The sequence below is a fragment of the Anthonomus grandis genome, chromosome 23, assembly GCF_022605725.1.
Source record: "Anthonomus grandis grandis chromosome 23, icAntGran1.3, whole genome shotgun sequence".
In the NCBI taxonomy this organism is placed as follows: Eukaryota; Metazoa; Arthropoda; class Insecta; order Coleoptera; family Curculionidae; genus Anthonomus; species Anthonomus grandis.
This window is the reverse complement of record NC_065568.1, coordinates 367,069-383,627: the sequence shown is the minus strand read 5'-3', so window position 1 is coordinate 383,627 and position 16,559 is coordinate 367,069. Positions and strand designations below refer to the sequence as shown.

Sequence of the window (16,559 nt, the reverse complement as noted above, 5' to 3'; positions counted from 1 at the left end):
TAAATCTCTGTTTTTTTGTGCCATTTTCTCCATCAAAATGCCCTATGCTTCCCACAACCTTTCTTTTCGAATTAGGGTGAATGACCATTGGCCTAGCATAATTATGTTCATTCTGAACATTATATTGAGATTGCTGGATTATGACAGCAGGTAATAAAGTCAATGTATCTTCCCAAGGTACTTGTGCATCAATCAGTACTGGGGCATTTTGAATAATACTTGGGCCAGCAATTGGGAGAGCACACTTTCCTAAACGAGTATGTATAGTACTAGTAAATGAAATATCATCAAATTGGTCTTGACATAAATAACACCTTGTTGAGGTTGGGCTTAAACCAAGTATTTTAAACCATTCGGACCTCTTAATAATGTCACTTTCAGGAAATTTAAAGAAAATTTTATTTTTGTATGAATTTTCAATAGAACAATAGTATGTATTAGAACAAGTAGGTGCCTTGCATTTAAAAATTAATTTTCCTGGTGATGACATTATTAGGGCAGTTTTAAAATGGTAAACAACAATTTTAGGTGACCTACAACATGGTGAAAACTATTTGATAAAAAAAATTGCACTTACCCCATCCTAGGGATCTGAAACCACACAATAAAACAACAAAAAAGCTTCTATATGATGAAATTACACTTTAATGACTTTAAGCTACATTTTTAACTATTTTTTGTTGAGAAAAAAACAAAAGAACACACCCAATGGACGCCCAAATAAAAAGGAATAAGCAATGGCGACTAGTGATGAGCGATATTTTTATATCGGTGACTTTTACCGGTGACTTAGTTGGTCACCGTTAAGGGGGGTTTACACGATGCCAGTGACTTGAACAAGTTACTAGAATCCAGTACCAAAAGCAAGTGCTTTGGAAGATAGTTCTTGTCTACATGATGCCAGTCATTTGATCAAGTAACTTGCATAAAATCCATTTTATCAAGTTTTTGTAGTGTAGGTTACAGGCGAGAATTAAAAACGTTAAATTTAAATGATGAGTGCGAAGCAGAAGGAATATGTTTTACTTAAAAGAAGCTTAATATTAGGTGTTAAAGTACTGATAGAGGAGTTAATTGACATTGTTCAGAGTGAATTAACAACAAATCCCAAGAAAAGAATTTGGGTTAGAAAATGGCTGGCAAGGAGAAGCACGCATGGTGCATCTAACATGCTTTTAAAGGAACTTGCCATCGAAGACGTTCAAGAATACAGAAACTGTATGAGAATGTCTCGTGCTTCCTTTGACGTTCTTCTGAAAAAAATATCGCCAGCTATACAGCGATCTGACACCACAATGAGAATGGCTTTACCTGCCAGAACAAAATTAGAAATTACTCTGTCATATTTAGCTACTGGAAATAGTTACCGAAATTTGCAGCAGCAATTCCGTGTTTCCCGGCCTGCAATTTCCAAGTTTATTCCAGAAGTATGCGATGCCATATACGATGCATTGGAGGATTTTATACAGGTAAATAATGTCGTATTCCTTTTTTTATAAAATTAAAATCATAGTTTTCAACAGTAAAAAAATAATTATTCATATATCATATTATTCAATTAAACGTAAAATAACACATTATTCTTTAAACTGAAATCTAAATATTAAGTATGAATGAAAATAAAGTATATGATTCTAACCCCAATTATCAGTATCTAGATCAAAAGCGGATCTATATGCTTCGGAAAGAATATTGCTGGTGATTCTGGAGAAATCAAGGTTTCACCTGATTCCGGGATCGGCAAAGTACTAAATGCACTGGTGCATCTGGAAGAACCTAATGAGGTGCTTGTACCTTCTATATTTGACACTCTGGCACGAGTCAAAATTTGCTGAATTTCAGCTTGAGCCGTGACGGCCGCTAAAAGGGGGAAATTATTTAATTGTGCAGCTACGCTCTTCCCGAAAATATCGAATTCATTTTCAGATGATTCCGTAGATTGTAGATCTCAAATAGACGTCGTTAAAGAATTTAAGTCTTTGATGCAACCAGCAACTTCTTTAATCTTGGACTTCGCTGCCTTATGGCGTTTTGGAGTAGGTTCATTAATAGCTCCACTAACATTCGCTTTTATTACCTCTGCTGCTAATGGTACTTCTTCGTGTGTTGCCTCTTCAACTTCATCTTCTACTTGTAATGTATTCGATCCATTATATGTTTCTGAAGCCTAGAAAATATCTCATATTCACACATTTGGCATAATAAGAAATTATTTAGTATTTTTTATTTTAGGTACCAAAAAGTAACAAAGAATGGAAAGCTATTGAAAGTGATTTCAACCATAGATGGAATTTTCCAGGATGTTATGGTGCCATTGATGGAAAACACATACTTATTCGAGCTCCTGAGAATTGTGGCAGTAACTTTTTCAACTATAAGGGACAAAACAGTATTATTTTGATGGCAATTGTAGACGCAAATTACAATTTTATATACATTGATGTTGGCTACAATGGAAGAGTCTCAGATGGAGGAGTTTTTGCGCAGTGTTCTATTTTTGCTGCTTTAGAAAACAATATATTACCGGATGGTGGATTTCTTGTTGGAGACGACGCTTTTCCGTTAAAGCATTATTTACTTAAACCATATTCAAAGAATGCACTTACTGTTGATGAAAAAATCTTCAATTATAGATTGTCTCGTGCAAGAAGAATTGTGGAAAATGGTTTTGGTATTTTAGTGTCTAGATTTCGAGTTTTTGAGAAACCCATAGCTTGTGGACTATCATCAGTGGATAAAATAGTCAGAACATGTTGTGCCCTACATAACTGGCTTAGATGCACTACTGTAAATGAATATTTGCCAAAGGGATCCGTTGACGAAGAAGATATCGATCAAGGTAGAATTATTCTTGGAAGTTGGAGGTCAGAAGTAGCTGGTTTGCCATCAGTTTCACGTATAGGAAGTAATCATTCTTCACAATTTGCAAGAAATTTAAGGGATAAATATAAACACTATTTTATGACTACAGGGGCCGTTTCATGGCAGGAACGAATGATTTTTTAATTTCATTTTAATATATTTTGTATTCAATTACTAATATAGGTACATATAATAAAAAATATATAGTAGCTTCTTACTTACCAAATTACTGCATGTTACCCTTCTCTTATCCATTGTTTGTAAAAACATATGCATAACTGAAAACCACTTCATTTTTGGTTTATATATTTCATCGGCTCCGGCCCCAGAGCTTTGCGTTTTCTTAATTTTTGCTACCTCTTGTACATACGTCGACCTTAGAGTTTTTATTTTGTTTTTTACATCTATTGGGCCAAAATTCTCGATTTCCATTGTTTCCACAATTCTTTTTATAGCCGACTCACGGGCTTGTTTATTTCTATAGATTACCAACTGTGTATTCCAAAGGCACTCTTCCTCCCTATATAATTCTACAAACTTTACTGTGGTATCTTCAGTCCATTTTGCGCACATTTTGAATAATAATAACACCTACACTTTAAAACAATTACTAAAACTACGTACTGATTTATTTACTAAAATCAAACGCTGGAATCATCGTGTCTACACAGGTTTAGTTAAGAGGATAGTGGGAGTGGGGGTAACCACTTGCTCCAGTAAATAGAAATGCTTTCTATTCACTGTACTGGAATCGTTACTAAAATCAGTACTGGAATTTAGTATTGGAATATATGTTTACACAAAGCAAGTACTAAAGTCACTGGCATCGTGTAAACCCCCCTTTAGAGTACGAATCAACCTAGTTTGGTACACCTACGTCACAGCCTACGTCAGCGCTGCAGCGAGACGTATTTCGCATATCAAGCGGTAAAAGAGAGAGAACGGGTTTTATTCGGGGTTTTCCAGTGGTATAGTTGATTTTATAAAATGGTGAGATTTAATTGTTATATCTTTATAATATTCAGGCGGATTCTAATAATTTCTTAAATTTTGCATTTGCATTTGTATTTACAATTTACAAAGTAGGTACATAAGTACAAAAAAGTTTAGTGAAATACGAGGTGAAATATTTACAAAAATAAAAAAGTTTACAAAGTATCTACATAAGTAGGAAAAAGTTTAGTGAAATATTTACTAAAATATTACATATTTACACCACATCGTCATTCTGTTCAGAGCTGTCCGATTCAAGGATTGAACACCCTAGTTCATCCTCTGATGCCGTCTCATCGTCATCCCAACCCTCTTCACTCTCCTCAGATGAGCCTGTATTAACAGTGAACACTAAATTTTCCACTGCTTCATCTAAAAGGTGTTCTTTTTCTATGAGTTCATTCTCATACTTTCTTACATGTTGGCAAATATTGAACCACTCTTGTTCTGTCACCTCCTCAAATTTTTGTCTTGCCAGCGCCTCAGTATCAGGCAATCTAAACGTGGTATTCCGCGCTGCAACCCAATTCTTTACCAAAGCCCATATTTTTTCAATGGGGTTTAGTTCGGGATGGTACGGAGGTAAACGGAGCACACAATAACCATCTTTTTCTAAAAGCTCATCTAACCTATATTTTATGGGAAAACGAAATTTATTTTCAGAAATTATTTTGTATAACTCTGGTTTGGTTAATTTTGGGTCTGCTGGAATACCGTTTGTTTCCAACCAATTAATCATTTCCGCTTTTCTAGTAGCCGTCGTAATATTTTTTTTATAGGCACGTTATGGTACGATGCATTATCTACAACTAAAACAGACCTCTCGGGTAAGTTTGGTAATAGTTGTCTCTCGACCCATGTCATAAAATTTTTTGAATTCATTTCGTTGTGATAGTCGCCAGTTTTCGTTCCTAAAATAAAAATATATGTACTTTAAAAATATATTCTTAAATAGATTAAGTAAACTATATTACCAGATTTAAAAATAAGTAATCCATTTTGAACAAAACCTTTTTCGCCTCCAGCGTGCACTATTATCAGGCGTTGTCCTTTGGAAATTGGTTTTTTCAGATTTTTATCGCTATCATCATACCACCCTTTGTCCTTTACATGGCTGCTATGTATATAGGTTTCGTCAGTGTAGACGATGTTGCGGCCCTCTTTACGATACTCAATAATTTTCTTTAAGAATTTTATACGCTTAGCGCGTATGTCATAGGATTCGCATAAAACTTTTCGTTTATCTTGCATTTTTTGCCATTTAAATCCAATTTTTTTCAAAAGTCGGCCTAGGGTGCTTATGCTTAATTCAGCGACGTCTTCTGATAATAAACCTCGATCGAGGATCTTTTGTCTAATACCTAAAATAAAATTAGAGCTTATTTCAGAAGATATTTTAATAGACAAAAATTCTATGCAATCTACAGGGTGAATATATTTTAGAGAATATAGTTCAGAAACTCTGACATGGAGAAAAAGGGTGGCTAAGGTACCAGACACGATCTTTTAATTTTAATGCTTACCCTTTAATGTCGGTAATTTTTTTCCATCATGTAAAAATTGTAGATTATTTCTCTAATAGTTTTAATCTGGTGAGGTGTGAAAGAATCCAATTTCCATTTCTTCATATTTTTTCTGGGCTTTGAAAAGAGGTACCTAGTCCTTGCAAATCATTTTTCTTAGAGTCCTTGCAAATTCTCTGGTAGGTATTCTTTGATACCCCAGTAGCAGCCAATACTCTATCCCTAAAATTAATTTCCGTCTAAATATTATATTAAATTTAGAAAATATAATATGATTATTTCGTAGACAAATTATTTTAAATTTAATTCTCGACACGGAATTTTACTTAATTATTATTTCCAAAAAAAAAATGAATACAATTTTAACCATCTACCTTTACTTTCGGTAGAAAAGTTAATAATAATAATTACATAGATTTGGGACACCCTGTACGTATCATGTAAATAAACGAATTCTACATCGTATAATTCTTCTAAAAAATTGTTTTCTAAATAATTCGTACCTATAAAGATAATTTAATAGATACAATAATTTTGTCTTATTTAAAGTGGGTTCCTGCTCTAAATAACATACCTATACCTAATATAAAATAAAATAAGAAATATAATATGAAAGTTCAGTGTGTGTTTTCCTTATGATATAATTCATGCACCAAATTAAAATAGGAAATAAAACAAAAGTTGGTTGAAAAGACTTTTAACTTTTTGACTTATTTTATGTGAAAATCGATTTGAGAATTAATTTAAACAATTTCAGCCTATAAGCCTTCTTTTTTTAAACAGGTTTTTTTTTTCTTCTTTTTCTTGAAAATTTTCAAAATACTGGAATTGTGTGTTCTTATTGATTTACCGTACATACCTGTAATTCGTTAAAGGAATGGTAATCCCTTCTTCAGCCTCCCTTTTCATGAACTGAATAATATTGTTCACAATTTCACAGCTTTGGCTGTGTAAAACACGACCCCGTCCAAGTTTTTTAGGTGCCATATCAATATTATCAATATAAACGCACACACACAATAATATCTTAAATGAATAGTCACAAATAATTTCAAATTAATACCAAAAAACAAACAGTTAAAACGCCGGCGATCTTTCGCGAACAAAACAACTGGCAACGCTTAAAATAACGGAAGCAATATCCTTATGGATGTTGACCGAACGATTTCTTACGCAGTTCTGCGGAGAGCGTTGAATATTATGATATTTGAGCCTCGGCGTTGCCAGCTCATTTCGACATTCATTTGCGTGACAATATTAATACAAAACAGCAGTGCACGCCTGTAGAGTTATTTCGCATCCAGCTAAGCACAACTAAACAAACATCGCGCTATATTTTTTCTTTGTTGCGTGTGACGTAGATGTACCAAACTAGGATGGTTTTTATTCTACTACCGGCGACTTAATTCTCGACAAAGCAGCGAATTTGGTCGCTTAATATTATCGTCGTAAAAGCGTAAAAGCAAATTGATCGGCGCCGTCGCGCATCTTGCTGCTATTCTTGCTTTTTATTTAACCCGGTTACCCGGCAGCAAGCAAATGATGACTTGGCATAATCTTTATCTGGTATCGTAATTTAATATTCATTTATTATTTATTTTATTTTATGATTGCAAATCGCTTACTTATACGTCACTGTCTATACGATACGATTTTAGATTTTAGTTTAGTTTCGATTTAATTTAGAATCACAAGATTCACACGCACCGAAGCACCGGTCAGGTCACCGGACTCGCAGGTCACCGGTATACGTTTTGCCATTTTGCGAATTTTGTGTTATTTTAATTTTTAATTAGATAAGTTTATATGTTTTGTTTGGAGTTGGCGCATTATTTTATTATTTGTTAGTGGATTGAAGAAGAAAATGTCGCCTCCTAAACGTCAAAAAACTAGTGATATTTGGAACTTTTTTACACCTGATGTTGATCACTATGCCAAGTGCAATATATGTAAGAAAATAATCTCTTACAAACCAACAAATTCTAACATGAGGAAGCACATAAAAACTAATCATCCTCCTGTTGCTAACCTGACTAGTCAAACTAATTACTCCTCCAACAAAACTGTAGATGCCAATGGACATAACAGCGCAATTAATGAGCCTTCAATTCCTTCTACTTCCACTTCCAATGATAACCTTATTACTTGCGTAGACGTAGAAGTTCAAGCTCGTCAGCCGTCAATTTCGAAGCCAAAACAACAAAAAATTTCATCATTTATACCAAGGAAATTGGGAGTCTCGGCCAATAAAATAATAACAGATAAATTATTAAAAATGTTTACTCAAGACTATCAACCTTTTAGCATGGTACAAGATAGAGGGTTTAATGATTTTGTTAAGACTTTGAACCCTTCTTACGACATTCCTAACAGGTATACAATTTCAAAATCATTAATTCCAGCGAGATACGAAGAAGTTCTTTTAAAATGTAGATCTTTGTTAGCAAACGCAAGAAAAGGCTGTATCACCACAGATTGTTGGACATCTATAAACACGGAGAGCTTTATAGGTGTTACTGCTCATTTTATCGACGAACATTTTAAAATTAAGTCTATATTACTTGCATGTCAATTATTATCTGATCGACATACAAGCCTAAATTTAGCAGAGACTTTAAGAGAAATCGCCATAGATTGGAATATTCAGAACAAAATTATTCTAGCAGTTTCTGATAACGCAGCCAACATTAAAAGTGCCATCACAAAGGAACTTGGCTGGAAATTTTTTGGGTGCTTTGCACACTCATTAAATTTAGTGGTGACAGATGGATTAAATGTTAACTCCGAAATAATTTCATTAATTTCAAAAATAAAAGTCATTGTGGGTCACTTTAAAAGAAGTGCTCTTTCGAATGAAAAACTAAGAGCACTTCAGAAAAAATCCGGAAAAGAACCATTGAAGCTTATCCAAGATGTTGCTACAAGGTGGAATTCCACTTTTTATATGTTAAAGAGGTTTGTTGAGTTGGAAGAATATATTAGAAGTACTATCGCAGTGATAGATAAAGATCTACCAATCTTAACACAAGAAGAGTGGAAGATATGTCATCAGTTATGTAAAGTATTGAAGCCATTTGAAGAAGTCACAAAAACTATTAGTGGAGAAAAATATGCAACCTGCTCTTTAGTAATACCTTTAAGTAATGGTCTAAAAGCAGTATGCCAGAATTTCATAAATAGAGAATTAAATGAAAATGTAAAAGTAGTTGTTGAGAAATTAAACTCAAGTCTCATAGAAAGATTTAAAAACGTTGAGCATAGTAATACACTTGCATTGTGTACATTTTTAGATCCAAGATTTAAAATGATACCATTTTCTGAAGAGTTTCTAAAAGTTAATTTGAAAAAAAGAGTAATAGGAATGGTGACATCAATACTTTTAGGAAGGCAATCAGCTAAAGAAACTGCGACCACCGCTGAGAAGGAAACAGAACTAAATGTAAATATTAGTGAATCTGATTCTGATGAAGAACTGTCCATATGGGGAGCTTTTCAAAAAACTGTTTTCTCTAATGCACAACCTAAATCAACAGCGAATTCTCAAGCAATAGTTGAAGTGCAAAGGTACTTAGAATGTGATTTAGTGCCGCGATCGAAAAATCCGTGTGAATGGTGGAGTGAAAATAGATATTACTATCCACTCTTAAGTGAAATTTTTCAAGATACATTTTGTGCCATCGCTACTTCAGTTCCTTGCGAAAGGCTTTTCTCCAAGGCTGGACAAATAATTACGGAACGCCGAAACCGCATTAATTCAAATAAGGCAAGCATGCTAATCTTTTTAAATTGCAATGAAGATCTCTAATATTTTTTAAAATGAATTTTATATATTATTAATTTTTTTTTGTGGTTTTATTGATTTTATTCAATTCTTTTTTTTTACTGTAGCATTAAACCGAGAGATGTGTAAAAAAAATTGACATAAAATAAATCCAAATGAAGGTCTTGCAATTTTTCAAATTTCGAAAAATTTTGTCTGATTTCTGTGTGTTTCTTATAATTTAAATTTAGTTTTTGGCTTAAATTTTAGGTTATTAATAAAGGGTGGTATTATTATAACTATATATATTCAAATAACTATTTTTATAATATTATTGGTAGTTACTACTTTTAAGCACAATATATAGGTTTATACATACCAAAAATCTACATCTACATCCTAATCTAAGTCTAAGTATATCTATATTTTATATTTTATTATTATAAAAATAAAATTTACTAAAGGAAAATGCTACGCATATTATTATTTTACATATTTAAAGAATTTTTTAATAAACACATTATTACTTTTATTATACCTGCTGCGTTATTTTAAAATTTGAAACTTAAACACCTATCCTATCCTTACATAATTAAGTATCTACTAGTATCTAGCCTTATATTATATTCTACACTTTGGAATGTTATTTTATTAGTCAATTATTTTAGTCTTCGGAACATTTTCCGTCCTCATGCTGGTACTCAGTGTAGTTGCATGATGATGCATATCTTTTTTTTCGCGGTATTTTTTCGCACCGACAATTTACCAAAAATTGGACTTGTATAAATTGACGATTCGGGCTATCTGAAACAAGTACCTGGGAAACTTCACATCCGGCAGGACACACCTCTCGAAATGATCCACTCACATCCACTAAAAAATGACAATCCTGCCGGTAGACTCGGTCAGCACGTTCATACAATCCAATCCACCTAGGCGGATTTCTGCCAGTTTGTGTGACAGGGTATAGATCTGTTAATCTATACCCTGCCGGTATATGATTATCTAATATGTTTCTGGCCTGTCCAAGGGCTATCTGGTCTACGTTTTCTGTACAAGGCATTTTGTCCATGGTTCCAACATTGCCAATCGATGTCAACACTGTCAGCAGAGTAATGAAAATAATGGTAATGGTTGAATATTGATAAGAAGTGATCTTCATGGTAAGTGTTAAAAAACTGGGAACTGGGGTTTGGACTACCACACCACAACCACAAGCACGGATACTAAATATATAACGCACAATACATTACACACGTACCACGTACACTTTAAATAAATCTCCAATAAAAAAAACAGTTCAAGTTCAAATAATAATAATAATAATATGATACCTAATATGTATATGTATACCTATTTATTATTTATATTTACTATACACAATACAAGTCTAAGTTCAAGATTGGTAAAAGAAAAGAATAAAGAAAAAAGCCGTAAAGCAAACAATGAAACAATCTTAAGGAGCCGCGGTTTAATATATAAATAACTATTGTCTTTCACCTTCACCTTCAACTAGTCAACTACTGATTACTGATTCTCGGAAACTCTCCAGTTAAGCAATTAAGATTAGAATGAAAAATAAATAAGCAATATTAGCAAAATATCAGCACCGAACAATAACAAGTCTTGTTATTGTTCGGTGATATCAGAGTGTTGACGAAAGCGCGGTGCGGCGCCGGCCTGCGGACAACAGATTATAAACAATGAATAAAGTAAAACACCCGAACAGCGACTAAGATCACTGTTAAAAGTAGCAGCGATTTATAAGTCACTGTCGCCGGTATACCGGTGACCTATAAGTCACTGATAAGCTTATCACTAATGGCGACGATCGATGATGCGAAGGTGTGTGCAAGGAACGAAAGAAAATCGATAATCTAATTTTATGACAATTATGACAGAAGTTGGCCCTCGATGCCGTCTAACCGAACTAAATTTCTTAGGTTAATGGAGGGTCCTCATGGGCGCAATGACGGCGTAAAAGCGGATCTCCGCGAAATACGGCGGATCGTCCTAATGCAAACTGACATAACAGATCTTAGACAAGGAGAAGAGAGTCTCTCTTTCCTTGTCTAAGAAGAGATGATTCCAATTCTAACCTCAATCCTCAATAAATAAATAAAAAATAAATAGTTTGGTTTTTGCTAGTTTTGAATTATTACCTATTTATTATGGAAAAAGAATGTGATTTAGTTTTGCAAACTATTGGAGTATTAGTTATTAAGTATAGAGACTGCTCCTTTTTTTATAAAAACCATTATCGACACCAAATAATCAAAATGTTTAATTTATATAAAAGTCTTCTGTTAAGGCAACAGAATAAAAGATTTTGGGTAAGGGATATATTTACTGAAGACCAAAGGCTATCTCAAGGTACTAGTCATAACCTAGTTGATGAAATGAGAAGAAATGGTCCAAAAAAATTCATTAATTTTTTGAGGATGTCACCAAAAACTTTTGACATTTTACTTGCCCATATTCAAAAAGATATACAAAAGCAATGTGTAATTCGAGAACCAATAGAACCGAAAATTCGTTTAGAAATTACTTTAAGATATTTAGCCTCTGGAGACAGCATGTCATATAGTTTCCGCATAGGAAAACAAACTGTTTCTACTATTATTTCTGAAACATGTGAGGCGATTTGGAATGTATTAAAAGACCAGGTATTTCTTAAACCAACTGCTGAAAATTGGAAGAAAGTGGCCCAAACAAACAACAGCAAAAATTGAATTTTAAAAATTGCTTGGGAGCTATAGATGGAAAACATGTAGTAATGCAGGTATAAAAACATTTATTATCAACATACTTTATATATTGTATTTTTACTGATTATTTCAGGCTTTACCAAAATCTGGATCCCAGTATTATAATTACAAAGGATCCCATTCCATTAATTTACTGGCAATAGCAGATGCCGATTATAAATTTATGATGGTGGATATTGGTGCTGCAGGTAGATTAAGTGATAGTGGAGTTTTTAAAGATAGCCATGTGGGTCAAAGATTCGAGCAAAACGTTTTCAATGTGCCACCACCTGATGAAAATAATTTCCCATATGTATCAGTAGCTGATGAGGCATTCCCATTAACAAATTATATGATGCGCCCATATCCTCGGCGAGGAAATTTAGATTTAAGAAAAAAAGTTTTTAATTATAGGTTAAGTAGGGCAAGAAGAATAGTAGAGAATAGTTTTGGTTTATTGGTAACTATTATTTTTTTATTATTTTTTAGAAAACAATCCATTATTTACTATTTATTTTGTTCTTAATAACTTTAGCCCTAAAATTAATTTCATAAAAAGTATAGAGATTTTTTATATTACTTATTATAAACCAAAAATGAGACAGATATTTTTTCAAGCATAACTTTATTTATAAATTTAAATGAGATTTAATTCAACTTCTCTTGAATAAACTAATTGTAATATCTCAATCTCTATCCTACTTCGTTCTCTTTCTGGGAAACGGCGGAGACTGTAGCCCAACCTCTCCAAAAAACCATTGACCCCATCTAATTGCCTTGGAGGTTCTAGGGCATTAATAATGGCCTGTTGAATTGACGGTTTATCTTCAACTTTTCTTCCTTAAAAATATTAAAAAAATAAAATTTAGATGCATTTTAGCAAATTAAGCAGAAATTTAAAGGATATAACATAATATTATTGAGCTTACTTTTGGAATTGGGAGTTTGAGATTGGGATTTGCTTTCTGAAGCACTTATACAGGGTGCGGCAAAACAATCAGTGCAGTTTTGAAGGGGTATTAAAAAAAATGGCATAACTTATGAAAAAGTGATTTATTCTACTTGAGTCAGTACTACACCCCATTTTTTCCCTTAAGTTTTAAAGATCACATCAGCAAGATGATGTCCTCCAGAAGCGATGCATTGATGTAGGCGATTTCTGAAGTTTTCAGCTGCGTTTTGACACAATATATCGATCGGAATGGCGGCGATTTCCTCTCTAATACGGATCTTCAGTTCTTCCAAATTGCGAGGACGATGTTTAAAAACCTTTTCCTTGAGATAGCCCCATAGAAAGAAATCGCAAATGCTCAAATCCGGTGATCTCGCCGGCCACCCCAGGTCGCCCCTCAGAGAGACGAGGTGCCCAGGGAACAACTGCCGCAATTTTGCCATTGATATCTGCGCTGTATGGGCCGTAGCCCCATCCTGCTGGAACCAAATATCCCCAAGGTCTTGCTGTTCAGCCAACCGTTCCAATTCTGGCTCAAAAAATTGTTCCAGCATCGAAACATAACGCCGAGCGGTGACGGTTGTTGTACGCCCATCCTCCTCAAAAAAGTACGGTCCAATCACCCCAAATTTGGAAATTGCACACCATACAGTCAATTTCGGGGAATGGAGTGGTCTCTCGTGAACTTGTCGTGGGTTATTGGCCGACCAATAGCGGAAATTTTGCTTGTTTAGGGCCCCAGACAGATGGAAGTGGGCTTCATCACTACTGAAGAATGTTGACCTTGGTGGAATACGGTCTAACATTTCTTGGGCGCGATTCACCCGGTTTTTCAAAGTCTGGAGGCATCAACTCTTGAACTATCATAATCTTATAAGGATGGAAGAATAAATCTTTATGCAAAATCCTCCTTACAGAGCGGTCGGACATGTTTAATGTAGTTGCATGTTTCCGGGCAGAGCGTGTTGGTGATTGTTCGACAGCTGCTCTTACTAGAGCGACATTTTCAGGAGTTCTTACTTGTTTGGGTCTTCCCATACCCCTAGGCCTTTTCGTTGAACCAGTTTCCAACGCACGAATCCAACTCGCCATAACATTGCGGTGCGGAACGGGATCACGACGTGGAATGTTAAAGTGCCGTCGGAAGGCTCGTTGAGTGGTGATGAACGAACGACCGCTTTTAAAAAACGTGCGAATAACGAAGCCGCGATGCTCTCCGCTTCAAACCATTGCTACGACTGAAAACGGGGTGAGTGTCCGGACCGAATGAGGCCACTCCCAGGTTCCCATCCCCACCACAGCGGATCTAGTCACCCATTGCAACTGCACTGTTTGTTTTGCCGCACCCTGTAGAAGAAACATCTTCTTCTTGCTCGGAGGTAGATGCCGATGTTGGTGTGGGTGGTGACAATAAAGACAGGGGAACTGAACTTACCGTTCTAAAAATAAGAATTAATAAAATATAAAATTAAATCATTTATTCATGCTAAATAAATTAATATGTGCAATATAATATAACTATAGATAAATTATTAAATTAATTTGGTTTTAAAAACATTTAAATTACAGGCTGTCCCGAAGTTAGATATCAATATTTTAACGACATATTTTATAACCAAAAATAAGGTTAAAATTTCATATAAAGTAAGGTCCAAAAGTCTTAGTTTTATAGATACAGGGTGTTAAAAGTTGATGGTGGTTTGTTGTAAATATTTGCGAAACATGCAAAGATTTTGAAATTAAGATTGCTACAGTTGCTAAGCTTTTTACACTCTATTTAACAAACTAAAACTTAGTCATCATTAATTAATAAATTGCAAGGAGGGGAGGTACAAAATAAAAATTATAATAATAGTTATTTAAGCACCAAGGGAGTAAAATAGGCATTTATTCCCAATGGTAAAGTTTATTGCACCAGCTTTAATGAGGGCAGTAATTCACCCGAGGGAATAACTTCCTATTTTTCCCGTGGTGCATATAAAATTTTTCACCTTATCACTTCCAAAGATGACTTAAATTTGAAAAAAAGTGTTGTATTCAATAATTATAGTATTACTTTCAGTATTGTTAATTTTAAGTAATTATTTTTAATTAAAACTGAAATAATTTACCTTAGAATAAAATGGGTCTACAGGTCTAAAATAAAAGTAGTAAAGTAAGTATATGGGGAATAAAGTAATAATTGTTTGGGGAGTAAAGTAAGGTGAGGGAGTAAAATGATGTTTTACTTCATCATCATCATCATTTTACTCCCTCTGAGAAGGTCAATAAAGTGCTCGGTAATAACACTTACGGTTGCCTATCAATTGTATCATCTAAAAATGTCATCAATTTCTAAAACCGAAATCCAGACTCATCTACAACAGTTGCTGCTGACCCACTGGGAACATATTTCTTAACTTCTTTTTTGCCTTTAAATAGCAATCCCTAAGGTATTTCCACTTTGACTTTAGGTCTTCAACTCCTATGGTCCCATTAAATAATGTAAATATCTCCGACCACAATTGATTTTTTTTTAATGCTGTTCTTTGTGCTACAGGAAGTTTAATATTATATAAAGCAGGTCTATCTTGAATGTACTTTATGAGTAGTTCTTCCCATGGCCCTTTATTTTTTTCCTGTGGTTCATCATGTTCTTTCTCAACTAAAAATAAATATAACTATTAGTGGTGTATTAGTTTAATAATTGATACTTTCCAAATAGAAAAATCAAAAATTAATTTTATTTCAATCAACATGACAAATTATTTTAAACAAGCAGTTATGCTCAAAACACCTACTTACCTATAGTAAGAACACGATTATCACTCACCAACTGGTGTTTTCTTTCATCATAATGTTGAAAACACTGATGTTCCCACAGGTTTTCACAGTTAGAATTGATCAGGTAAAAACAAAGGCCACATTTATATTGCTAAAATAACAATTAATAATAATACTAATTATTGCTCAAAATTGCTAAACCTTTTTACATACCTCTTCCATAATTAATATTAAATGTAAGAACAACAAATGAAACTAGCAAAAACCTCGAAAAAAACAAAACTAAGTATTTATGAAAATAGAAAAAATTAATACAAAACATGTGCACAACCCAAACATAAACAACGGAATACGCCAAAAGTTGAACTAGAACCAACTTTTTGCGCAACAGAAACGAAAAGAAGCGGAACTGTCATTTATTCAATATGGCTGACTGCCGACCAATCACATCACTGCATTCACGTTGCGCCGTTCCGCTTTTCCGCCGTGATTGCGCCCATGAGGACCCTCCATAAGGGATAGCCAAACGATTCGGCTTTTTTAAGATTATTCCCACCAATAAAAAGACTAGTAAACTGCAGACTCAGTATATTCTAATACGTCTGCGGTTTACTAAGGGTGTTTAATTGTCGATCAAATTGTATAGTGTAGACTGAATTTTATTTTAGTATATCTGCAGTTTAAGCCTGTCTATAGAATGTTAATAAGTGTATAATAAGTGTTTTTTTTTTTAATTTTATTTATTATTGTTTATTACAAAAACTTATTCTAGATTCTAGATTACTCAAAACACATAAATGTGCAAACACAAAAAATTTTTGCCCAAATAAATTTGAAAACAATTGAAATAAAGTGTAGACACTCCAGCAAGTTACTTGGTAAAGAACTATCGCAAGTTAATTGCATGTGGACACGAGGCTTAACATGAGATCGTGTCTATACAGTAAGCACCACATCTC

The 16,559-nt window shown here is 33.9% G+C and overlaps 2 protein-coding genes across 2 annotated transcripts; both read left to right on the top strand.

Annotated features, from left to right (window-relative positions):
* The first annotated feature begins 1,169 nt into the window (after nucleotides 1-1,169).
* On the top strand, nucleotides 1,170-3,705 carry LOC126749260 (putative nuclease HARBI1). The gene is made up of 2 exons (XM_050458957.1): nucleotides 1,170-1,469; nucleotides 2,233-3,705. The coding sequence occupies exons 1-2, from the start codon at nucleotides 1,170-1,172 to the stop codon at nucleotides 3,004-3,006; spliced, it is 1,074 nt and encodes a 357-aa protein (XP_050314914.1). The 3' UTR covers nucleotides 3,007-3,705.
* A 3,516-nt stretch (nucleotides 3,706-7,221) lies between these two features.
* On the top strand, nucleotides 7,222-9,183 carry LOC126749259 (E3 SUMO-protein ligase ZBED1-like). Its single transcript, XM_050458956.1, has one exon. The coding sequence runs from the start codon at nucleotides 7,243-7,245 to the stop codon at nucleotides 9,181-9,183; it is 1,941 nt and encodes a 646-aa protein (XP_050314913.1). The 5' UTR covers nucleotides 7,222-7,242.
* The last annotated feature ends 7,376 nt before the right edge of the window (nucleotides 9,184-16,559 follow it).